We start from the raw sequence: 26,416 nt of genomic DNA on the forward strand, positions 1-26,416 counted from the left end.
AAGCTGTTTTGATTTGTTTACCTTCCAGCTTAAGTTGCTTCCCAGAAGGATGGAATATTTCAATCTCAAAGAAACTGTTATCCAACAAATTCGCAGACTTTTCAATGTCTCCAGGTCTGACAGGCAAAAGTTAACAAGAGGAGAGGAAATGGAGTGAATGAGAAAACAGTACAAACTGATGTGAGACGATAAAAAGTGTTCTGTTCCAAATTTAATGAAGACTAATGACAATGTGAACACATAGAAACCTATCAGCACAATATAAGTTTGTAAAAATTGAATGAAGGATGGCAGATTGGTGGTCAAGTGATCCAGCCTCAACCATGCAGCAGAGAACTGGACAAGATTTAACACTATCCAGGCTTATTTCAAATGATCTGGGAGTTTTTCCATTGTAATGAGATGTGACCAAACTATTATTATTAATAATATTTTTATCACCATCATCATTGTCCTCCTCCTCTTCATCATATTTATTACCCGTTTCCTCAAAATCAAGTCCACTTAAGCTGAGTAGTATTTTTAGAAAACTTTAAAACAATACACCAAAGAATGTACATTGATACTCACATTTCCATACATAAGCACTAGGAGCTAGCCTTTCAAAGAAAAACATTCTCAAAGTTTACATCAGCTCACACAGGTCATTAAATTACGTCTCATAAGTTATAGTTGCTGTGTTAGAGTCCACAGGAAAGATGAATTTTATTCAAGTGAAGGTAGACTGTGACCATATGTTAATAAAAGAATTTGTGTAAAATAAGCAAAAAAATACATAAATATGAACAGAAAGAAATATGACAATGGCTATAGAAGACCATAATAGTTTTATAGAATAATTGCGGTAAGTTTTCAGTATGATATTTTTCCATTAATCTAAGACTTAATATTAAAAGAAAGGTACCACCTGGAAAGAATTGTCAGAGAGTCCTAGAAACCTAGCCAAAACTATTCCTCTTAGTTCTATTGGAAGACTCAAAGAAAGTGCTTTTAGTTATTTAGATTCTAGTTATAAAGCATGTCTTTCAAATCTCTTTCTGTTTATATACTAACACTTGAGTTTTGAAAGAATGAATTACATTTTATGTCTCACCTTAATTTTAAAATTCTAATTTAGAATTTCTAAATTAGCAAAGAAAGAAAATTTCAAAGAAAAATAGTTTTTAACTATGTTTGTTTGATTGTTTGTTTGTTTACCTTTTGGCAACCCTCCAAAAGTGCCCCAAAAAAATGAAGAAAATTTTATTGTAATGAAGACTTTTGCATATTCCTATTTTGATTCAGAATACTTGGCAATTAGTTACTAATAAGAATTGGAAATACAAAAGTAGTTTAATGTAAATGCCTGCACATTTTTTTCATTTTTAACTTAAAATAGATTAATTACACTTTCCTAACTTCAGATGCATGAGAACTAAATTATGTGATCTACTTTCTCAGTATACAACAAAAATAAATTTTAATATGTGATTTAGATATATGATGGCACTAATTTTAGATATGAAGAAAATAATTTTGTACTGTGAGTTTAGGAGACATATTACTTTAAGTTTGATAATTCTCTGTAACAAATCAGATTCAGTAAAAATAAGTTGATTTTAATAATTAATTTTATAACTAATATTGTACCATCTTACATTTCTCAGACAGCTTCATATTGATTTAGAGACTATATTAAACTTAATATGCAGAATTTTTCATGAGGAAGACAGTTACTTATGTCCATGAATGTACTTGAGAGAAATAAGCCTACTTATCAATGACTAATTGTATATTCTAATTATCTTACTTTTCAAGAAATAGAATGCAGCATTCCCATATTAGATCCAAGCTTAGTTGTTTATCCCAAGAAAGAAAAATATACAATTGGAGATTTGTTGAAATTCTCTTGCCGACCAGGACACAGAGTTGGACCAGATTCAGTGCAATGCTACCAGTTTGGATGGTCCCCTAGTTTCCCTACATGTAAAGGTCAGTCTCTGCTTTATACTTTTTCAATTAGATTCACAAGTTAATTTTCCTTCTATTAATATTTCTCAGTTTCATAGTATGTCTATAGTCTAAAGCAAATTCAGAGATATAGACGTCAACAAAGGCCCTGTGTTGTGTGGCTAATATACAGTTACTTATTTACAAGGTTAATACTAGGCTCAGTTGCTTCTTAAAATATGTTAGCAATGTGTTTACGCATGCAGACATAACAAATGAGCCAGAAGACACTTCTTTCATTTTATCTACATTACCATTAATGCTGATATTTTCTAAGCGTATACATAATTTCACATTGCATAAAGTTCAAAGAGTATTTAAGAATATTTTAATTAATTCAATAGCAGGTATTAAACAAATTAAAACAGATCGATTAGACACTTTCTACAGTGCTTATATTTTTTTACAGGGTAATAATTGTATGTTCAAATACTGATGGAGAAAGTGACAATCCCTATAATTGACACAACTCAGTTACTGAATGATTTGCATGTATCAAGTTTAGCAAGCATTGTTCCACCGTCAATGCAATGTTATTGCAATAAGTGTATTACAACTGTGATATGTGAGTCTAGTGTAAATACTTTTTATTTATAAAGTGTTATTAAAAGTGATGTTGTGAATAATGACTTAAATTTCTCCATTTACTAGAGTTTTGGACTGTAAGATGGATGTATAGTTACACAGTATTTCTGCAATAGGTCAAGTAAGATCCTGTGATCAACATCCTGAACTACTCAATGGGAAAATGAAGGGATCAAAAAAAGTAGAATACAGCCATGGTGAGGTGGTGGAATACGATTGCAAACCTAAATTTCTACTGAAGGGACCCAGTAAAATCGAGTGTGTTGACGGGAAGTGGACAACCTTGCCAATATGTGTTGGTAATTAAAAGTATTAATACTTAAAAATCATTTTGCATCTTGTGAGATGCTTTAATTATAAGTAACTCATGTGAATACCTACAGAGGAGGAGAGAACATGTAAAGACATTCCTGAGCTTCAGCATGGCTCTGTTAAGTTTTCTGTCCCTCCATATCACCATGGAGATTCAGTGGAGTTTACTTGTGCAGAAACCTTCACCATGATTGGACAGGGGACAGTTTCTTGCATTAGCGGGAGGTGGACCCAGCTTCCTCAATGTGTTGGTAAGTCTGTATGGCTCAAATTAACAATTCATAAAGTTAATATTTTTATTGCAGAAGTATTTCCTAATACATATTTTTGTAGTTAGTAATCGTCATTGATTAGTCTTACTATAAACCCAAACTTACTGCTTATATTTTGATGCATGTCTACAGGTAAACAGACAAGACATTAATAATAAAATCTGTAAATGTTTATTATTTATTATGTCAAATTTAGTATTTAGTTATAAATTTTCATGTGACTGAAAATTGATTTTATTTTCCATGGAAATATTTTTATGTAGCAACAGATCAACTTGAGAAGTGTCAAGCATCAAGACTAGTTGTAGTAGTGGCAAATAAACCTGAGAAGGGTGAATTTAATCATAACTCTAGCATCAGTTACAAATGTAGAGGAAAGCAGAAGTATGGATATTCAATCTGCATTAATGGAAGATGGGATCCTGAACTAACCTGTACAAGTAAGCCCTCATTTACTCATTTACTCTGTCTTGTAGTGAATATTTTTGTCTTTTCTTACTCACAACTAAAAGATCTTTGAGTTCTTAAAGCAAATTAATTTTTTTAAGAATTTCATATGTGAATTGTGTTTATGTTTTCTCTCTCTCCCTCTTCCATTCATGTGTGTGTGTGTGTGTGTGTGTGTGTGTGTGTGTGTGTGTGTGTCTGTGTCTGTGTCTGTGTATCTGTGTGTCTTTGTGTTTAACGCTAAATTCTTGAGATTGGACAACCTGTTTATTGGCTCATTCATGCCTTGAGAAGATTGATTCTCCCTTTCTAGATAGCCATTAATTAACTGTATCTTTTCATCTAAAGAAAAGGCCTTGTAATATTTTCTTTATCTATGTTGACATATCAACTAGTATTTGCATCCTGCAGGTCTTGTTTAGGAGAGCATGAATTTGGGATTTCATGGAGGCAGATACCTCTTCATGTATGAAGACAGTCTTATAGATGACATATTGTAAAAATACTTTTTAAATATGGAAAATGGTTTAGAAAATAATATATTATATTTGTGAGTAACCTGTAATGTAAAACACTCATTCAATCAAACTTGATCAACATGAATTCACCTCTGTGTCCCAATGGTCTCTTACAATTAGTGTCCCATTACTTTTAATTCTTTTATAACAAAAACCAAATGTATTGTGCCATTCTGATGCTTATGCTTAATCATCATGTGTTTCTGAATGAAACACAAGTGTGTGCCATTTGTGAACATACTCCATATTCTTTTTTACCAAAAGCCAATATCAAATTGATTATTGTAGTGATGAATAATTCTTATTGTTTACTTGACAAAATCTACAATTCCCTAGGAATCTCTGAACATGACTAAGAGGACATTTCTAGTTTGGATTAAATGAGGTGTGTAGATCCACTATAAGTGTAGGTAACAACATTTTATCAGTAAAGATCCTGGAGTAAATAAAAACGAAAAGGTGACCTGAATATCAGCATTAATTTCTCTGTGCTTCCTGACTATGAATACAATATCCTTCACATTTCTGCTGGCATTGCTAACCTGCACAGTGAGCTATATTAAGCCCTTCCTTCCTTCCTTCCTTCCTTCCTTCCTTCCTTCCTTCCTTCCTCCCTCACTCCCTTCCTTCCTTCCTTCCTTCCTTCCTTCCTTCCTTCCTTCCTTCTTTCCTTCCCAAGGTGCTATTGTCAGACATTTTGTCATTATATTATATTTTTGTCCAGTATACATTAACTAGAAAGTAGATACCACTTTTGTAAATCACCTTACATTGGTAAACTATCTCATGAGGATTTTTAATATAATCCAACATATTAGATCATAAACATCCATAGACAGCTCTAAAGAAATGTTCATATAACCTTAACTTAATGTATTTAAGTGTATAATTCAAGTATTATATTATAAATGCTAGAAATAATTAAAATATATTTCATAAAATAATGTAAAACTCATTAAAAATGAATGAGAAAAAACTTTTTAAAAAACAAGAATTGCTGTACTAAATTGCTATACAAGTAAAATATATAAAATACAGACCACAATTACTACATAGCCACAATTAATTTACTATTTAATGAAAATTATTACTTTAATAATTTAAGATACTTGATTTTTTTATATTTTCTAGGAATAGAGAAAATATCCTGCCCTCCTCCACCACAGATTCCAAATGCTCAAGTGATTGAAACCACAGTGAAATACTTGGATGGAGAAAAAGTATCTGTTCTTTGCCAAGACAATTACCTAACACATGACCCAGAAGAAATGATTTGCAAAGATGGAAGGTGGCAGTCATTGCCACGTTGCATTGGTCAGTAGCTATGACTTTACAACATTAGAACTCAGGTGAAAGGATATGTATTGAAAGGGCATACTATAAATATTGTGGAGAGATAATTCAAATAGTTTGGGTTTTTGTTGTTGTTGTTTTTGTTGTTTGTTTATTTAATTAATTCTTTATTAGATATTTAATAACATTTCAGATGTTAGCCCCTTAATCCGTTTCCACCCCACTGGGAAACCCTCTATCCAATCCCCCCTCTTCCTGTATCTATGAGGATGTGCCCCCACCCACCCACTGGGTTCCCAAAGGAGAAGTTAGAGAGAAGACTGAATAAACTGAAAGGGTTTGCAGCCCCATGGCGAGAGCAACAATACCAACCAAACAGAGCTCACAGGGTCTAAACCACCAGCCTGGGAGCACATATGGAGGGACCCATGGCTCCAGCTGTATATGTAGAGGAGGGTGGCCTTGTTGGGCATAGGTGGGAGAATAAGTCCTTTATTTCATTTTTTAATGTAAGTATTTCATTTCTGCTTGACTATTTCATTTTTGTTCTTCATGTAGCAAAAATTCCATGTTCCCAGCCCCCTAAAATAGAACACGGATCTATTAAATTACCCAGATCATCAGAAGAAAGGAGAGATGCAATAGAGTCCAGCAGTTATGAACACGGAACAACAATCAGCTATGTCTGTGATGATGGTTTCAGGATATCTGAAGAAAATGGGGTAACCTGCCATATGGGAAAATGGAGCTCTCCACCGCGTTGTATTGGTGAGACTGACATGAAAAGTCAATTTTGATTTTAAACAAGTCATTACCAATAATCTACTTTCGATCAAACCAAAAGAAAGAATGAATTAGATTGGCACATATACTCATTTATATATTTTAACTATACATTTCTACTTTCATAATACAGTCTATGCTGCTTTAGTTAATCGAATTGTTTATATTGAAATTTACCAAGAGTCTGCCCAGCCTGTAATTAAAGCTGGACATAGTTGAACATAGAGATAGCTTTAAGGACTGATGGCCTCCGGATGTAGTTTTGAAGACTGATGGTCTCAGAGGTAACTTTAAAGACTGATGGTCTCTGGCCTTACAACTTTCTAACTATCCTAAATTGTTGTAATTTGCCAATTAATCCTACTCAAATATCCCCACATGTGGTGACAGGAGTTCCTTGCTGCCCACCCCAATGTTTAGATTTCCCAAATGAAGCACATGCACACACACACACACACACACACACACACACACACACTATATTTTAGTATGCCTTAAACATTGACGGGGCACTCCAAAATGCCATGCAGCTAACACACATCCCTCTGACACTCCTGAGTTATTACTTACTAAAATTTGTATTCCATCTTTATTGCCCTAGATGGAGTGGGGGTGGGGGTAACTGGGGACACTTCCCCTGCTCTTACATGTTGGCTGTCTCTCTCTCCTGCCTTCTCTGGCCTGGTCTTCACTCCTTTCCTGCTATCACAGTTCTATCCCTCCTGCTCCTTCCTCAGTCCCTTGCCTGGGGATCCTAAAATTCCATCTCTGTCTCCCTGCCTAGCCATTGGCTGCCAACAATTTTATTTGCCAATCAAAACCAACTGGGAACAGCATCCGTCAGCATCTTATGTGCAGACTTGCAGATTCCTGTGTACTTTGGGGGACCTAATTAACATAAGTAGTATTTGACAAAATATACAACACTAAATGTTTGTTGATAACTTCTAAAAAATCCTTAAAAACTTTCTTGCTCATTCTGAGAGTTTAAAACAGATGGCTTGGGTGACTAACACCTGTAGCCTAACAGTGGGGGATAAAATAAAGGATTAATTTGTAGGAATTTTTTCTCTCCTGTATAGAAGCCTTGATCCTTTGTCAGGCTAGTGAGAGGTTTGGAGAATAAACTTTTATTGAACCAGGAAAAGAGTGTCAGTCACATTTGCAGAAGAAAAAACTTTTACACAAGCAATTATGCATAAACTCACATACACTTATATACAAATTCATTTCTTCAGGCAAAGCAGTTGGGCTCAGCTATACATTTATAATTCCATACTTACAAATGCATATCCATACTTACATATGCATATGAAGCCAATGGCCAAGTGCTGACACAGAAAGAACTCACTCATTCTGAATATAAAAAGGGCTCCAATCCTTATTGCATAGAGAAACAAAAACCTTCTACCCTTTTATTGCTAAGTGAATTACACCCAAGTATATAAGAAAAAAGCTTTGTCCTCTTTTGTAAGAGTAAGCATACCTTGATGATAAGAAGAGAACTGTTCCATGGCATGAAGAAGCCTGCCTGCTCTTTCTGCTCTCTCTGCAGCTTCTTTGTCCCTCTTTTCCTCTGCATTTAGTGCATTGCTCTTTTAATTTCTAAGTTCCTTCTGATTTCTAAGTTATTCAACTCTGCTATCTGTATTCCTCTTCCTAATCTTGCTCTCTTTTGCCTCCTAATCTTGCGCTCTCCTGCTCTGATGTAATAATGCCATACAATGCAATCATTCCAAGTTTTTGTACCTTTTCTAGGGGAATAGATAACATAGTTTTTCCAAGCCTCCTTTTTATTTTTTTGCATATGTTCACTAAAAGTTCAAACATAAATTCCATTCATAAACTGAAAAAGAAGTTTACATGTGGATCCATTAAGACTAGACGTCCATTATCTGTCACTAGCTTGATCAGTTCAATGGTTAGCTGTGGGCATCCACCTCTGTATATGCCAGACTTTGGCAGACCTCTAAGGAGACAGCTAAATCAGGCTTGTGTCAGCATGCACTTCCTGAAATCCACATCAGCGTCTACCTTTGGTGACTGCACATTGGGTGGATACCCAGGTAGAATGAACTCCAGATGACCCCTCCTTCAGTTTCTGTCCCACACTTTGTCTCCATATTTGCCCCCTAGAGTATTTTGTTACTCCTTCTAAGAAGGACCGAAGCACCCACATTTGGTCTTCCTTCTTCATGAGCTTCATGTGGTCTGCAAGTTGAATATTGGCTATTTCAAGCTTTGGGGCTAATATCTACCTATCAGTGAGTGCATACCATGTGTGTTCTTTGGGGATTGGGTTACCTCACTCAGGATGATATTTTCTAATTCCATCCATTTGCTTAAGAATTTCTTGAATTCATTGTTTTTAATAGCTGAGTAGTACACCATTGTGTAAATGTACCACATTTTCTGTATCCATTCCTCTGTTGAAGGACATCTGGGCTCTTTCCAGCTTCAGGCTATTATATATAAGGCTGCTATGAACATAGTGGAGCATGTGTCTTTGTTATATGTTGGAGAATCTTTTGAGTATATTTACCAGTTCTACTTCCCATGTTTTATATATGGATTCCCCTAGCATTCTGTGTTACATATATTAAGCACCATTCTGAAACACTAGCTTCACTTCAAGTATAAAGATAATTTAGCAGTCCTATGAACAGAAATATAATCTATCACATCCTTCTACCAGGTACATTTCTCTTAATGTCTTAATTCTGTTTTTACCTATGTAATGAATCTCAGTAGTTATTCTTTATGGGGAAATCACTGCTATAGATAAGAAATCCTTTATCTTCTTTTATATGACAAAGTCATCATAAATGTCTTTACTAAAAAGGCTAGCACCACAGGACACATAATTCAAGCTTACAGTCATTATCTATCACTTCCTATGGCTTCCATGGTGGTAGATGGGAGGTGACTTTCTTTTGGATTTTGGTACAGAGTGGCTTGTAATGGCTACCTACAGATCTTCCTTCAAGCTGACATCTTTAATATGTATCACCCCAAGCTCAAGAGGACTTATCCTGTGTGAGTTTACTCAGCTCATGAATATGCATGTACATACCTTATGCCTGACTATTTCCCTTATTTTCCTTAAAATTAAAATATTTTATTTGGAATTTGAACTTTTTGGGGTTTTTTTATAACAACATTGGAGTTTGATTTGTTTCAGAATGTTCCTGTTGAAATTTTATTCATCAGAATATAACGTCATTACATGATTATCATCTTCTCCATTGGCCTTATCAGTACAATTATCAGTCCCAAAGAGAACCAAATAGGACAGCATCATGCAGTTAGCTGTGTCCTGAAGTTCCTACACAAGAATTCTCATTTTCTCCAGTCTTCCTGTATTGCTTTCTACAAATATTATATCTAAGAAATCAGTTGTACTTAGCAAAAGTATTGCATATAGATGCATATATTCACCTTGACCCTTCAGGAAACCTCATTTGCCTTCTGTGTGCTTATAACCTTTAATCTTTTATCCACAAATGTGCATTTCCACAAAGATGATAATGCAGACCAAGAGTATCTGGTAAAAGGAACAGTAAACATCTGGTGTCTGGAAAACAAAGAAACTCTGACAGTCTGCACTAACATCTGTTTGTTCAGTAGTTTTGAAGACCAGCACTGAAAAGATTCAGACCAGACGTGCTTGTTTTTTTCAGTAAGTGCTTTCAGTAAAAAGGAAGGAAGCACTTACAATGTAACTCTCATTATTTAGGAATAAATTTTTCTTCAAGCAATCATTTCTATAGCCTCACATCCATCATCAAAGTCTTGATTAGCACTGTACTTTTTTAGGTTTTTTAAGTTTGTACTTTGAATTGAACTCTCAACTACTCAAATGTTGTCTCCTTAGACCCAACAGGGAAATGTGGGCCTCCTCCAGCTATTGACAATGGAGACATCACCTCCTTCCCATTACCAGTATATGCACCATTGTCATCAGTTGAGTATAAGTGCCAATCCTTCTATAAAATGCAGGGCAGCAAGAACATAACCTGCAGAAATGGAGAGTGGTCAGAGCCACCAAAGTGTTTACGTAAGTATCCTTTCCTCATGGATTGTGAAAAGGTCACTCCCATGATTAGGATTTTTTCAGAGAAAAATATAACATTCAGTGGTTAAAGTACTATTTAGATGATTATTTGACTTCCAAATATAAGTGTGTGTGGAAATCAGGATTTTTATATATAATATAGTTGAAAATAAAATTATACTGGTTCTCAAACTTTCTAGGCTGCAACTCTCATATTTTGGTGACTATCAACCATAAATTTATTTTAGTTATCACCACATATCTGTAATTTTGCTACTTTCATGAATTAAAATGTGAATATCTGTGGTTTTTGATGGTGTGAACCCTGTGAAGGGTCACAATTCACAGGTTAAAAGCTGCTGTTATATATTTCATTCTTTATTATTGAGATTTTGCTTTTTGCATAGATATCCATTAAACTGTCCTAGTTAGCTTGCTATTTCTGTAAGAAGACATCATGACTGTATCATCTATTATAAAAGAATTTAATTGGAGCTTACTTATAGTTCCATAGGTTTAATTCATTATCATCATGGAGGGAGCATTGTGTCAGGCAGGCAGACATTTTGGAGAAGTAGCTGACAATTCTACATCCAGATCTGAAGGCAACCGAGAGAGATACTAATTCTATACTGGACTATTGAAACCTCAAAGCCTATCCCTCAAAAACAAATATCCTCCAATGAGGCCACACCTATTTCAAGAAGGATACACCCCCTAACCCTTATATAGGAGCATCACTTCCTGATGATTAAGCAATCGAATCTTTGGGAACATTCTTTTCCAAACCACCACACCTTACATGAATCAGATCTAGATTCAAAGATATACCTTTGCCCTTTTGCAATATACCACCTACTAAATTAGTAATTTACTAATAAATTACTAATTTATTACTACTAAATTTAGTAATTCTACTAAACTTTGCCTTGCATTCAAGTTTTATTTTTACTTTCCACTGTGTGAGAAAAAAACACAAATGATTTGTGTTCCTGTGTTGGATCATTTTACTTATTGTCCACTACTATGATTTTTCTCATTAAAATGATAAACATAATTATATGTTATGTCTGAAAACACACACACACACACACACACACACACACACACATATATATATATATATATATATATATATATATATATATATCACATTCTCTTTGTTCATTCATCAACTGATGGAAGTCCAGATAATTCTTCCATCTTAAAACTACTGTGACATAGCAATGTACAATAATATATACATGCAAATAGAGTTGGTAGATTCCAAATTCTTTGAGTAAATACCAAAAAGAGTGACACAGTAATGATATCTGGTGGATCTATTTTCAGGATTTTATGAAACAAGGATTTTATAAAACTTACAATCAAGAAAACACTTCACTGGGATTGGACAATGATGGTTTGGGTGGAATGCCAAACCATGGGAGAGAAAGTGCATCTTGACCAATGAAGTTGATCGCAATGAAATACTTGTGTGTAGCCAAGAACATAATCAATACTATTATGAAATGACAGCCTGTAGAATTTAGAGAAAATGGTTCTTAGTTTTTCTCCATAGTAACTCAGTATAACTTAAAAACCCAGGAACAGATGATTTTCTTTTACTCTACATACACATGAACATTTGCTGTTCTTTAACACTCATTTCTATAATGCCATTCTAAAGGGTGATAAGTTATCTCATTGGAACTTTCATTGTCAGTGCCATCATAGACAACACTATTAAGCATTTTCTTTTCCTCACTGGCATGTGTTCTGTTGTTTGTTTGTTTGTTTGTTTGTTTGTTTGTTTTGAGGAATATCTGTTCATTTTATCCAGTTTTAGTTGGCTTACTTTTCTTTTTAAAAGTATTTTCAATTCCATATGTATTCTTTACATAGGAAAACCCTATATAATATACATAAATCACTACAATAAAATAAACTGACAACCACTTTCTCTAAATCTACAGGCTGTCATTTTTTTAATAGTACTAATTATGTTCTTGGCTACACACAAATATTTCATTGTGATTAACTTCATTGATCAAGATATGCTTTCTCTCTCATGGTTTGCCATTCCATCTGTACATTCAAACCGTCATTGTCCAATCCCAGTAAAGTATTTTTTTTGTTTGTTCAATTTTTTCCTTCTAATTTTAGTGTTTTTTTTCTTAACTTTATGTCTTTCATCCACTGAGAGTTGATTTTTGCCAATTTTGAGAGGATGGAATGAAATTTTAATCGTCTCTTCATGAATATCAATTTTCATTGTATCATTTATTGAAGAACCTATCATCTCTCCACCATATGTTTTGGAAACTCAATTAAGATCAATTAACTATAGATGAATAGATCAGTTTCTCAAGTCTCATACTCTTTCATTCATTGGTGTAACCCAATGTCATAGTGTTCTCATTACTGTGGATCATAATGTATCTGAAAATAAGGTTATGTGTGTGTGTGTGTGTGTGTAATATCTCCAGATTTTTTATTATAAGTTCAATTTGTTTACTCATTCTGTTGTACTTCTTTACAAATGTTAGAATTTTTTCTCCTTTTAAATATAAAATGTTATTTGTTTTTAATGAGGTTTCATATAGTCTGTTACTTCTTTAAAAACAGACATTTTATTGTAAATATTAATTCTTTCTAGCTACTAGTATACAACATTTTTACATTTTCATCTTTTTAAATTCTTTCTCTGGAATCTCATTGTCATGGTTGAAATCTTTAATTTGTGTTGTTAAATTCATTGCTATTTTATTTTTTGTACTTACTGTGAATGAGATTTCTTCCTTTGTTAATTATCCAAAAACATAGAACTTCTCTATAGAAAATGGATTTTTGTATACTGGTAATTCATGTTGGTAATCTGTTTTGTTTTCAGTTCTTATAATTTGGTGAGTCTTAAAGATTTAGCATGTAGAATAATATTATTGATTTGATCCCCACTTCAAATAATTAACATCCTTTATCTTCTCATTGTTATAAATCAAATTCTGATACTTAGTCAAAAAGATTAGATGTCTTTAAATTATTGCTGATCATATAGTCAATGCTTTCTGGCATTGTACATCCAAAATGAAGATGGTACTAGGTACATCATATGTTATGTCATATACATCATGGCTTTGGATTATTCTTCTCTACTATCTTTTTTATACCTAAATTTTTCACACATTTTTATCCGGACTATACATAGAGTTTTATCAGATGTGTTTACTATATCTATCAAAGTGATCATTGGCTTATCATTTATTTCATTAATATAATACAGGATATCATTCAGGTATCTGGGTTGAACTAGCCTTACTTTCCTGGGAGATAACAAAGTTGATTCTGGTGGATCACATTTTAGAATTCCCATAAAAACATTTATTAAAAAAAATAAACTTTATTGTAAGAAGCTTGCAAATAAATTGCCTATTCCATTCATTGGACGTTTAGATTGATGGGCATGGTTACTTGGATTTAAAGTTTTTAAATCTTTGTAAATTCTAGGTATTAACTCCTTGTCTGAAGTGTAGATGGCAAGGATTTCTTCCATATGTAGTCTGGGTTTGCTCTCTTGAATGTATCCTCTGATGTAAAGAAATTATATTTTTGAGTAGTTGTATCTAATGATACTTGGTGTTAGTTTCTGTACTGTTAGTGTTCTAATCAAACAGTTCGGGCCTACCTCATATCTTGAAGTGGATCCCTTATATTTTCTTCTGAAAGGTTCAGTATTTCAGGCATTATGTAAAGGTTGTTGACCCGAGCTCAGTGGATTTTTGTGCCAGGTGAAAGGATCAAATTTCATTCTGTGGGTAGAAATTCAGTTTTACCAGCACAAGATGTAAGTGAGCTCTATTCCTATACTTGATTTTGTTTCATTTCTCCAAATCTGGCAAGCATAACTGGTTTTCTACTACTGCCCATTAATTGACCTGTGTATAGTATTACCAATACTGGGCTGTGTTTATTACTATAGCTCTGGATTATAGATTGAGTTCTGATCTTATAGTCTTTCTAGCAGTGTTTTTACTTCTTGGCATTGCTTGGTTCTACTTATGTATTTTTCTGCTTGTATAATTTTCTGGTATTATTTTTTAAACCTGTGTAATGAAATATAACAGTATTTTGAAAAGTTTTTCTTCAACCTATAAATAAATTTTATAGTGCAGTCATTTTCTCAACTTTAATTTTGAAAAGTTGAAATTGATATTTAAATAGATTTTATGTACCTATATTAATTTCTTCTCTATATTTAGTTTATACATCTTCTATTCTATTGTTCTTGATGTTGGAAGTTGGTAGCTATGTTTCATTTTTGAATGTTGCTCTCTTTAGAGCATACTTTGCTAGGCTGCTATGTTAGAGATGCATTTATTCTTTTTTCCATTTCTTTTGAAATTATCATTTCTTTGGTTATCTGGTTATCTTCTATTTGACTCACATTTGGCTCATATTTATTGTATTATATACATTTGATCCTTAATTTTTGAGTGTCATTATGAATAACATGCAAATTTTAAAATCACATATTAATCATAAGCAAACTCAAAGACAATATTTCTCAATAGACTTCTAAACAGGTAGAGTTGCCATTTGGTGCCATCAGGATTTATTTTCAGACCTATTTTCATTTATTTTGTACAGCTGTTAGTTTCCAAGTTTTATGACTGAATCTGTTTCAAGCTGTATGATTTCAGTAAATTTTCTTCATTTATATTACACATTGTCTTCCTTACTTCCTTTAATTATTTGGGTGTGTTCTCTTGAAAATCATTGAGTTTCCAGAATGATTCTTTTAAACCCTTCGTTTAACATTTTTTTTCTTTTTTTTTTTTTTTTCTGAAGCAATACTACATGGCTTTAACGGTGATTAAGTCTACACTACCTTTACATTTATTCATATACCTTTTTTTCTTCACATTTTGGCTTTTTTTCTTCTTCTTTTTTATTGGATATTTTATTTATTTACACTACAGATATCATCCCCTTTACCCATTTCCCCTCCCTAGAACCCCCTATACTATATACCCTCTTCCTTTATGCTTTTATGCCATTTTGACTATATGCATGTATTAAGGTCAGTTCTAGGTTGAGGGTCTAGCAAGACAATAGATGCAAATAGTCAAGGAACAAGCAATACAATAAACACTAATAGTCAAAGAAAAAGCAAGGCATTAAACCCAGTTACATGAACACTCCCATGATCACTGTTTCTAAAGGCTTATCAGGATGATCAAAGTATCTGACCCTACTTCCGTATCCTAACCCAAGGTCATTTTCATGTCTGAAGCCTACATCCTTATTCTAGCCTAACATTTAGATTCCTGTCTGAAATTACTTCTTTGTTCTGGCCTAATACTTCTTTAGATTCCTGCCTGAGATTACTTCTTTGCTGTAGCCTACAATTTAGACTCCTACCTGAAATTACTTCTTTGTTCTAGCCTAATGTCAGATTCCTGCTTGAATCCTACTTCCTTGTTCTGACAAGAATGCCTTCCTTACCTGTCATGGAATATCCATTATCAACAGCAAGGCACTTCTGTCTTAGTTGGAAAGACTCTGTGCAGAACCTTACCCATCCTTGGGTTGCCAGTGTGCTAAATTAATAACTCTGTCTGGGGTCCATTATCAGTTTCAAGTCATGTACTTTGGTTGCCAGCCTGTTGATGAGGTTAGAGACAAGCTTTAACATGATGGGCAGGAATAAAAATATTCCCAGGACAAGAAGGGTTAGCCTGATAAAGCTATGTATGGCATTTCTGAGGTTTGACCAAAATGGAAATACTGACCTCAGGCCATGGATAATTTTATCAACATAATCTGAAGCATCAAATCTCAACAGAGCAGCATTCTTTAAATTCATAATCTCACTATGCAAAGTTAACACACCCAGAGAGGTATTAGGATTATGCCAAATATCCTACAGGTGTCTTTAAACGTTTTTCTAATTACAATGACAATCATTGTGAATTTCAAAAGTAACACTATTCCAATGATATTTGTCATGACACTTGGGATGGCTCTTAACTCTTGAACCCTGAACCTCCTTCAGATAATTTGAATAGGTTATAGAGCATCATCCATTGTTCCAGATATTACATAAATCCTTTTGTATACTCAATACACTAGTAACATTTTTTTGCTAGATGGTTAACAAAAAATAGTTGTCTTAACTCCTTGTGTCAATGCTATTACAGAAGCAGTGGTGCTACTAATTAATGAAATTAAAGCTGTTATACAAGCAATAATCAAGCCTGCTACCCTCTTGGTTCTGCTTAAAGCCTAATTCACTTCTTCCAGCACTTTCAAGCTTTTTTCAGTGAATCAAGGTTTTCTTAATACTCAGGGAAGTAAGACAAAAGCTGGTTGATAGATCCCTGTAACATACGTGCCAGATTTCAACACACTAACAAATTAGAAATTATACAGTCAATGCAACTTACAATAAATACTGTAGAAAAGACAAAACCAATTTTAGCTTGACAATTAAAAGAGCCTTAAAACATGCACTAACCCTTGTTTGAAATCCAGATCCTGTCCCAACTTAATCTCTTGCTATTGTAACATCATAGTGAGCTACAACTAACTTTCAAATATGTCTCTGGCAATGTCCAGATCCAGTCTTCCAACAGTAGACTGTTATTTCCAATATTGGATTGATTTCTAGACCAGAACATGACTGAGTCCTAATAGCTGGTCACCTTGAGAAGAATACAAGAGACATTATCATTTCTTTTCCTTTTTTTTTTTTTTTTGATTCTCTATCCCACAAGGTCTAAAAACTTGAGGCAAGGCAGCTTGTCCCATCTGGGATATAGTCAAGCAAAGGTGGGTCAGGAACGTATGTCCAATACAGTTCCCCAGTCACCCTTGTAGGGCACTCAGCAAGCTCACAGGTTGGCATCATTCTTTGTCTCAGCAAAATTATGTCTCACTAATCTTTTTAAAGTTCCATGGGCCTCTCCCAGAATACCTTGTCCTTCAGGATTATACAAAATCCCAGTAATAAATTGTTGAAAAAAAGTCTCTACTGCTCAACTACAATTGCCAGACCCATTATCTTGGGTTGTTTTTTGGAGAGAGCGTGATATTTGATTTATTTACTTTTCAATGTTATCCCCTCTCCAATTCCCCCCCCCAAAAAAAACCCCTTTTTTCCTATCCCCCATCCACCTATTTCTATGAGGATGTAGCCCCACCATCCACCCATTCCTGCCTTCCTGCTCTCAAATTCCTTGACACTAGGGAATCCAAACTTTCAGGGACCAAGGCCCTCCTCTTCCACTGATGCCTAACAAGGCCATCCTCAACTACCTATATAGCTGGAGCCATGAGTCCCTTGCTTTGTGTTCCCAGGGTGGAGGTTTAGACCCTGGGAGCTCTTGTTGAGTATTTTGATATTCCTTCTAAGAAGGACCAAAACACCCATATTTTGATCTTCCTTCTTCTTGAGCTTAACATACAGTCTATGGGTTGTATCTTAGGTATTGTGAGCTTTTGGGCTACTATCCACTTAACAGTGAGTACATATCATGTGTGTTCTTTTGTGATTGGGTTATCTCACTTATGATGATATCTTCCAGTTCCATCCATTTGCTTAAGAATTTCATGAAGTCATTGTTTTTAATAGCTGAGTAGTACTCCATTGTGTAAATGTACCATATTTTCTGTATCCATTCCTCTATTGAAGGACATCTGGGTTCTTTCCAGCTTCTGGCTATTATAAATAAGGCTACCATGAACATAGTGGACCATGTGTCCCTGTTGTATGTTGAAACATTTTTGGGTATATGACCAGGAGTGGTATAGATGGATCCTCAGGTAATATTATGTTCAATTTTCTGAGGAACCGCCAGACTGCCTTCCACAGTGTAAGTTTCCAGCTTACATTCCCACCACCAATGAAGGAGTGTTCCTCTTTCTCCACATCCACACCAGCATCTGCTGTCACCTGAGTTTTTGATCTTAGTCATTCTGACTGGTGTATGGTGGAATCTCCGGGTTGTTTTGATTTCCATTTCTCTGATCACTAAGGATGTTGAACACTTCTTTAGGTGCTTCTCGGACATTCGCGTTTCCTCAGTTGAGAATTCTTTGTTTAGCTCTGTATCCCATTTTTAAATAGGTTTATTTGATTGTCTAGAGTCTAATTTCTTCAGTTCATTGTATACCTTGGATATTAGCCCTCTATCAGATATCAGATTGGTAAAGATCTTTTCCCAACCTGTTGGGTGCTGCTTTGTCCTATTGATGGTGTCCTTTGCTTTACAGAAGCTTTGTAAATTTATGAAGTCTCATTTGCCAATTCCTGATATTAGAGCATAAGCCATTGGTCTTCTGTTCAGGAACTTATCCCCTATGCCCATGTGTTCGAGGCTTTTCCCCATTTTCTCTTTTATTAGTTTTAGTGTAGCTGGTTTTATGTGGAGGTTCTTGATCCACTTGGACTTGAGCTTTGTACACAGAGATAAGTATGGATCAATTTGCATTCTTCTACATGCTGACCTCGAGTTGAACCAGCACCATTTGTTGAAAATGCTGTCTTTTTTCGACTGGATGGTTGTAGCTCCTTTGTCAAAGATCAAGTGACCATAGGTATCAGCGTTCATTTCTGGGTCTTCTATTCTATTCCATTGATTCTCCTGCCTGTCTCTGTTCGAATACTATCCAGTTTTTATCACTATTGCTTTATAATACAGCTTGAAGTCAAGAATGGTGATTCCACCAGAAGTTCTTTTAGTGTTGAGAGTAGTTTTTGCTTTCCTGGGTTTTTTGATATTCCAAATGAATTTGAGGATTGTTCTTTCTATCTCTGTGAAGAATTGAGTGGGAATTTTGATGGAGATTGCATTAAATCTGTAGATTGCTCTCAGCAAGACAGCCATTTTTACTATATTAATCCTTCCAATCCATGAACATGGGAGATCTTTCCATCTTCTGAGATCTTCATCGATTTCTTTCTTGGGGGACTTGAAGTTCTTGTCATACAGACCTTTTACTTGTTTGGTTAGTTTCACACCAAGGTACTGTATATCATTTGTGACTATTATGAAGGGTGTCATTTCCATAATTTCTTTCTCAGCCTGTTTATCTTTTGAGTAGAGGAAGGCTACTGATTTGTTTGAGTTAATTTTATATCCAGCCACTTTGTTAAAGTTGTTTTTCGGGTTTAGGAATTCTCTGGTGGAAGTTTTGGAGTCACATAAGTATACTATCACATCATCTGCAAATAGTGAAATTTTGACATCTGCCTTTCCAATTTGTATCTCTTTGACCTCCTTTGTTACCTAATTGCTCTGGCTAGGACTTCCAGTACTATATTGAATAGGTAAGGAAAGAGTGCACAACCTTGTCTAGTCCCTGATTTTAGTGAAATTGTTTCAAGTTTCTCTCCATTTAGTTTGATGTTGGCTACTGGTTTGCTGTATATTGCTGTTGCTATGTTTAGGAATGAGCCTTGGATTCCTGAACTTTCCAAGACCTTTATCATGAAGGGGTGTTGAATTCTGTCAAATGCTTTCTCAGATTCTAGTGACATGATCATGTGGTTATTTTTCTTTATGTTTGTTTATATAGTGGATTACATTGATGGATCTCCATATATTGAACCATCCCTGCATTTCTGGGATAAAGCCTACTTGATCATGATGGATAATTGTTTTGATGTGTTCTTGGATTCAGTTTGTTAGAATTTTATTGAGTATTTTTGCACTGATATTCTTAAAGGAGATTGGTCTGAAGTTCTCTTTCCTTGTTGGGTCTTTGTATGGTTTAGGTATGAGCGTAATTGTAATTTCATAGAATGAATTGGGTAGTGTTCCTTCTGTTTCTGTTTTGTGGAACAGTTTATAAAGAATTGGTACAAGGTCATCTTTGAAGGTCTGATAGAACTCTGTACTAAAACAGTCTGGTCCCGGACTTTTTTTTGGTGGGGAGAATTTTAATGACTGCTTCTATTTCTTTCGGGTATATGGGACTGTTTAGATGGTTTTTCTGGTCCTGATTTAATTTTGGTAACTGGTATCCATCTAAAAAATTGTCCATTTCATCCAGATTTTCCAATTTTGTTGAGTATAGGCTTTTGTAGTAGGATTTGATGATTTTTGAATTTCCTCAGTTTCTGTTGTTATGTCTTCCTTTTCAGTTCTGATTTTATTAATTTGGATACTGTCTCTCTGCCCTCTGATTAGTCTGGCTAAAGGTTTATCTATCTTGTTGATTTTCTCAAAGAACCAGATCCTGGTTTTATTGATTCTTTGTATAATTCTTTTTGTTTCTACTTGGTTGATTTCAGCCATGAGTTTGATTACTTCCTGCTGTCTATTCCTCTTTGGTGTGCTTGCTTCTTTTTGTTCTAAAGCTTTCAGGTGTGTTGTCAAACTGCTAGTGTATGTTCTCTCCAGTTTCTTTTTGTAGGCACTTAGAGCTATGAGTTTTTCTCTTATCATTGCTTTCACTGTGTCCCATAAATTTTGGAATGACGGTGTCTTTATTTTCATTAAATTCTAAAAAGTCTTTAATTTCTTTATTTCTTCTCTGACCATTATCATTGAATAGAGTGTTGTTCAGTTTCCATGTGAATGTGAGCTTTCCATTGTTTTTGTCATTATTGAAGACCAGCCTTACTCCATAGTGATCTGATAGGATGTATGGGATAATTTCAATTTTCTTGTAGCTGTTGAGGCCTGTTTTGTGGCCAGTTATATGGTCTATTTTGAAGAAGGTATCTTGAGGTGCTGAGAAAAGGATATATTCTTTTGTTTTTGGATGAAATGTTTTATAGATATCTGTTAAATCCATTTGGTTCATAACTTCTGTTAGTTTCACTGTATCTCTGTTTAGTTTCTGTTTCCATTATCTGTCCATTGCTGAGAGTGGAGTGTTAAAGTCTCCCACTATTACTGTGTGACATGCAATGTATGCTTTGAGCTTTATTTAGGTTTCTTTTATGAAAGTGGATGCTCTTGCATTTGGCACATAGATGTTCAGAATTGAGAGTTCATGTTGGTTGACTTTTCCTTTGACAAGTATGAAATGTCCTTCCTTATCCTTTTTGATAGCTTTAAGATGAAAGTCGATTTTATTCAATATTAGAATGGCTACTCCAGTTTGTTTCTTAGGACTATTTGCTTGAAATATAGTTTTCCAGCCTTTTTACTCTAAGGTAGTATCTTTCTTTGTCACTGAGGTGGGTTTCCTGTATGCAGCAAAATGCTGGGTCCTGTTTACATATCCAGTCCGTTAATCTATGTCTTCTTATTGGGGAATTGAGTCCATTGATGTTAAGAGATATTAAGGAGAGGATAGTGTTGCTTCCTGTTATTTTTGTTATTAGCGGTAGCATTGTTTGTGTAGCAATCTTCTTTTGGACTTGTTGGAAGAAGATTACTTTCTTGCTCTTTCTTGGGTATAATTTCCCTCCTTGTATTGGAGCTTTCCCTCTATTATCCTTTGTAGTACTGAGTTTGTATAAAGATACTGTGTAAATTTGGTTTTATCATGGAATATCTTGGTTTCTCCATCTATGGTAATTGAGAGTTTTGCTGGGTATACTAGCCTGCACTGGCATTTGTGTCCTCTTAGGGTCTGTACGACATCTGTACAGGATCTTCTGGCTTTTATAGCATCTGGTGAGAAGTCTGGTGTAATTCTGATAGGTCTGCCTTTATATGTTACTTGACCTTTTTCCCTTACTGCTTTTAATATTCTTTCATTGTTTTGTGCATTTGGTGTTTTGATTATTATGTGACAAGAGGTATTTCTTTTCTGGTCTAATCTATTTGGCATTCTGTACGGTTCTTGTATGTTTATGGGCATCTCGTTCTTTATGTTAGGGAAGTTTTCTTCTATAATTTTGTTGAAGATATTTATCATCCCTTTAAGTTGGGAATCTTCACTCTCTTCTATACCTATTACCTTTAGGTTTGGTCTTCACATTGTGTCCTGGATTTCCTGGATGTTTTAGGTTAAGAACTTTTTGCATTTTGCATTTTGCATTTTCTTTGACAGTTGTATCAATATTTTCTATGGTATCTTTGCATCTGAGATTCTCTCTTCTATCTCTTGTATTCTGTTGGTGATGCATCTACGATTCCTGATTTTTTCCCTAGGTTTTCTATCTCCAGAGTAGTCTCCCTTTGTGATTTCTTTATTGTTTCTGCTTCCATTTTTAAGTCCTGGATGGTTTTGTTCAATTCCTTCACCTGTTTGGTTGTGTTTCTTTGTAATATTTAAGGAATTTTTGTATTTCCTCTTTAAGGGCTACAACCTGTTTACCTGTGTCCTTCTCAAATCCTTTGAGAGTGTTATTTATGTCCTTCTTAAAGTTCTCTATCATCATCATTAGAAGTGATTTTAAATCTGAATCTTGCTTTCCTGGTGATATGGGGAATTCACAACTGTCAAAGAAAATGCAAAATGCAAAAAGTTCTTAACCCAAAACATCCAGGAAATTCAGGACACAATTAGTGTGTTGCTGCTGTGGTTAGAGCTAAGACCCAAGATCTGCTCAGTGCTCAGGTGCAGACTGGAAGAAACCAGTGCCCCAGGCCAGGAGAGAATTCCTGAGTCCCAGTGGGTCCCAGTTACTCCATTTGGTGCAGGTATTGCTATCTCCTTACTTAAGATACTGGCAAAGTTAGAGCTCCTGGGAGTCCAGCCTCCTCTGGGTTTTGTGAGATTGGGTACAGAGGTGAAGCCCAGGATCTGCGCAGTGCTAGGGTGCAGACCAGGACTAACATTTTTTTCTATGTCAGTATATTGGGAGTCTGTTACTGAAAGTGTATTAGATCTAGGGAGGAGTCTTGCTCCTTCCAATTTGTAAATTTTCTTGTGCCTTTTTGCAAATATGATGGATCAATTTTTCTAAACTATATTTATGGACAATTTTTTTAGAGGGAGCCATCTTCTCTAGATGTATCTGGCACTGAAATGTGGGGGTTACTTCCAGGTAGCACCATTGGCTTCTTTGCCTGTAATTAACACCTTTGGGAAAAATGTGAACCACTGTTTTTGTCAATCATGCTGAGACTGAGGCAGAGACATCACAGAGTATACAAGCTACAGACTGTGTCAACACTGCTACAGTGGATGTTGTAGCTCAAAATAGGTGGAGCAGGTCTTCTCAGAAAAAGTTAATGGCAGATTGTCTAATAACATGGGTTACTCTTCCTGAAACCCTCAGCAGAGAGAGAGTTCTGTAATCCTTTTTCTGTAACCAGACAGTGGCAGGAGGCCAGATACTACAACGGAGGTGTGGTTATGGGCCTCTATAACACTTAGTCCCAGCCTTTACTATAGTGCATGATCAGCTGTGCTGTGGTGTAGGACAGCCACAGAGGACATTGATGAAAGACAGAATCAGCCAAGACATTCCACCTTGACAATTTTCTAGTAATATAAGCCCAAGTGCAAGAGTGTTGATTTGTGAAGCTGCTTTTAACCAGGTTTCTTACTTTTCCAGGGCTGTAATTTGATAGATTTCCATTTGAAAACTATCAAATAAAATTCATGAAATATTAATCACTATTAATATACACTAGTACCAGTAAATAAAGATATCTATAAAACAATGTTTTGATTATTAATAGCAGTATTTTTAAATGTACTTATCACACTAAACATTAGATCTGAATATCAAACACAAGTCAAGGTTAAATTTCTGTCCCTTCTATCAATACTTAAATCAATGTTTACCGTGAATATCCTGAAATATAACATTTTTATTTCAAAATTTTTAGTAATATTTGATGATGAAATTTAATTACCATATTAAACATATTATTTTGATTCCATTTGTTACTCAATATTTACTAATTCTATGTGCCTATTTTATATAGGTTTTTAAAGTACTTTAGGAAATGATGCGTTAAAGTTGATTTCCTATAGGTTTATGTATCAATCAATGAACACTTTTTATAAATTTTCTTTCAGATGCATGTGTGTTAACAGAAGAAGTTATGGGAAGACAGAACATAATTCTCAAGTGGATAGAAAATAGAAAGATTTATATCCAGTCAGGGGATTATGTTGAATTTGAGTGTAAAACTGGATATCAAAAGGCACAAGGATCACCTGAATTTCGTACAAAGTGCATTGATGGTCACATCAGTTATCCCATTTGCTCAAAATAAGTTACAACTACTAGTAGACTTTATAAACATCCTTTGTTTTGAAAGGTGTGTGCACATTACTAATACAGTTTCAAGTTACATCTGAAGCATTAACTCATTTCTTCCATAAGTACAACCTTCTGTTGACAAATGGGAATTAATTTGGACATGAGAGATAGTTGGCAAAAATTTAAAAAAAAGTAGTGCATTCAAAATTCTTAATCCAAGTGGAATGTGTCCTACCACAAAATCAATGGCCAGGAAATAGATGCAACTGCTTCAGTGTCTGTTTCTATTCAGCACTTTCTTAAGTTGCTCCAATCATTAGGCATACCATTGTATCTAAATCGCTGAGTCCCAGTGAATGGAAGATGTTTTGTATTAGTCTTCAAATTAGTATTATTAAATAAACATACAACTATAAAACTGTCAGACTTATCATTCCTAATGAGTATAAGTGTTACGCAATTCTTTTATACAATAAAATATCTAAGAAGCATTTTGTGTACGAAATTCTAAAATAAAGATTTGGCACAATAAAAGATTCGGGTGATTAATTAAATTTAATGTAACTAAGGCCTGTGATTCGATCTCTGTCTATTATTGGACGTTAAAAGCTAAAATATATTATATATAATTTATAAACAAGCAATGAACATATACATACTTTTTGCCCAAATAAAGGAAAATAACAACAAATGCAATAAAATTTATTAAAACTAATTAATCTTAAGAAATAACACTAGAAATAGTTGCTATTAGACAACATCTCAAAAGCCCTACTTGCTATGATTAATAGAAGATTTGATATTTATATTGATTTAAACAGATAGTGATTTCATCGTATCATGTCTAGTCAGGATGTAACTCCAGTATAAATTGAGAAATATCTAGTTTGTCTTTACTTTTTAATGTCTCTTCCATTAATAAAATGAATTTTAAGAATAAACATACTGTTTTAAGTAAAGATGTCTTAAAGACATTAAGTTTTCCGGAGTAGGAAATTGTTAATTATTGTAGATAAAACTGTAGGAATAAATGAGTGATTCAAAATTGAGTAGATATCTTATACCGCTTAATATATGAAATTGGAAAGTTGAAAGACAAATTATCCAAACTTCAATGAAATGTTTTACTGTTAGTAGTAAAAGTACTTTACAAAAGTAATTGTGATTAATTTTAACAGTTGTGAAGTTAGTTGTCTATAAGCATCAGTATAATAAAGTACCATAAACTGGATGTCCTAGCTGGAAAGACACTCATGTCATAAAGTTCTACAGGATGGCATGTCTAAAATAATAGCATAGGATTTGGTGCTAGACCAGGGCTTGCCCTCCCTTTCATACGTTTTGCTTTAGGGCTGAGCCCTGGCAAGAAACAGCTCTTAGATTTCTTTATAAAGGAACTAACTCCATTAGCAAAAAAAGAACCTTCTACCCTATAATCTGGCAAATCCCATTATATTTATCATGAAAAGGTGATATAGAATTCACATACAAATGTTAAGAAGAATGACTACTAAAACCATAACAGAGGAATAAAAATCCATGAACATTTTTCTCTTTTTAGAAAACAATCAGGCAAAATAATAAAATCAATCAAGCAAACAAACAAAAGAAACAAAACTGATTAAAGTATACAAAGAAACCAAGACCATAAAACACATTATTGCAAACCATAAAAAGTCAGAACACCAATTAGACAAAAGAAATACCCAAAGAAATGTGAGACAAAAAGTGGACTAAAGTACCATTAGATTTGGTTGTTTGCTGTCTACTGCTGGGCACAGGACCTATCTTTAAGTGTGGTTAACACACTCATTGAGACTTTATTGAATAAAACTATTTTTTTTGCAAACAATGTCAATTGCTTTTTGATCAGTAGTGGGAGCCAATACATACTTTCCTCTCTAAACACAGAAAGGACTTTCTTTTTTTTAATTAATATCAGATAAATTTTTTAAAGCACTTGAAGGAGCAAGGAAACTTGACAATGAGAAATTATGCAAGACCCAATAACATATAGATAGATAGATAGATAGATAGATAGATAGATAGATAGATAGATAGA

General features: G+C 34.3%; 1 protein-coding gene across 6 annotated transcripts in view; it reads left to right on the forward strand.

Annotated features, from left to right (window-relative positions):
• LOC114626376 (complement factor H-related protein 2-like) overlaps positions 1-24,888 on the forward strand; it is an 82,056-nt gene extending 57,168 nt beyond the window's left edge. For all 6 annotated transcript variants that reach the window (XM_028773762.1, XM_028773755.1, XM_028773757.1 and 3 more), the window contains 8 exons: positions 1,798-1,971; positions 2,691-2,873; positions 2,958-3,137; positions 3,422-3,598; positions 5,255-5,437; positions 5,975-6,184; positions 10,074-10,256; positions 24,168-24,888. In XM_028773762.1, coding sequence (XP_028629595.1) covers positions 1,798-1,971; positions 2,691-2,873; positions 2,958-3,137; positions 3,422-3,598; positions 5,255-5,437; positions 5,975-6,184; positions 10,074-10,256; positions 24,168-24,367 — 1,490 coding nt within the window. In that variant the 3' untranslated portion in view covers positions 24,368-24,888. The remainder of the gene's footprint in view (positions 1-1,797; positions 1,972-2,690; positions 2,874-2,957; positions 3,138-3,421; positions 3,599-5,254; positions 5,438-5,974; positions 6,185-10,073; positions 10,257-24,167) is intronic.
• Positions 24,889-26,416: the final 1,528 nt, after the last annotated feature.

Source organism: Grammomys surdaster, unplaced genomic scaffold (assembly GCF_004785775.1).
Source record: "Grammomys surdaster isolate TR1022 unplaced genomic scaffold, NIH_TR_1.0 234, whole genome shotgun sequence".
Taxonomy (NCBI): domain Eukaryota; kingdom Metazoa; phylum Chordata; class Mammalia; order Rodentia; family Muridae; genus Grammomys; species Grammomys surdaster.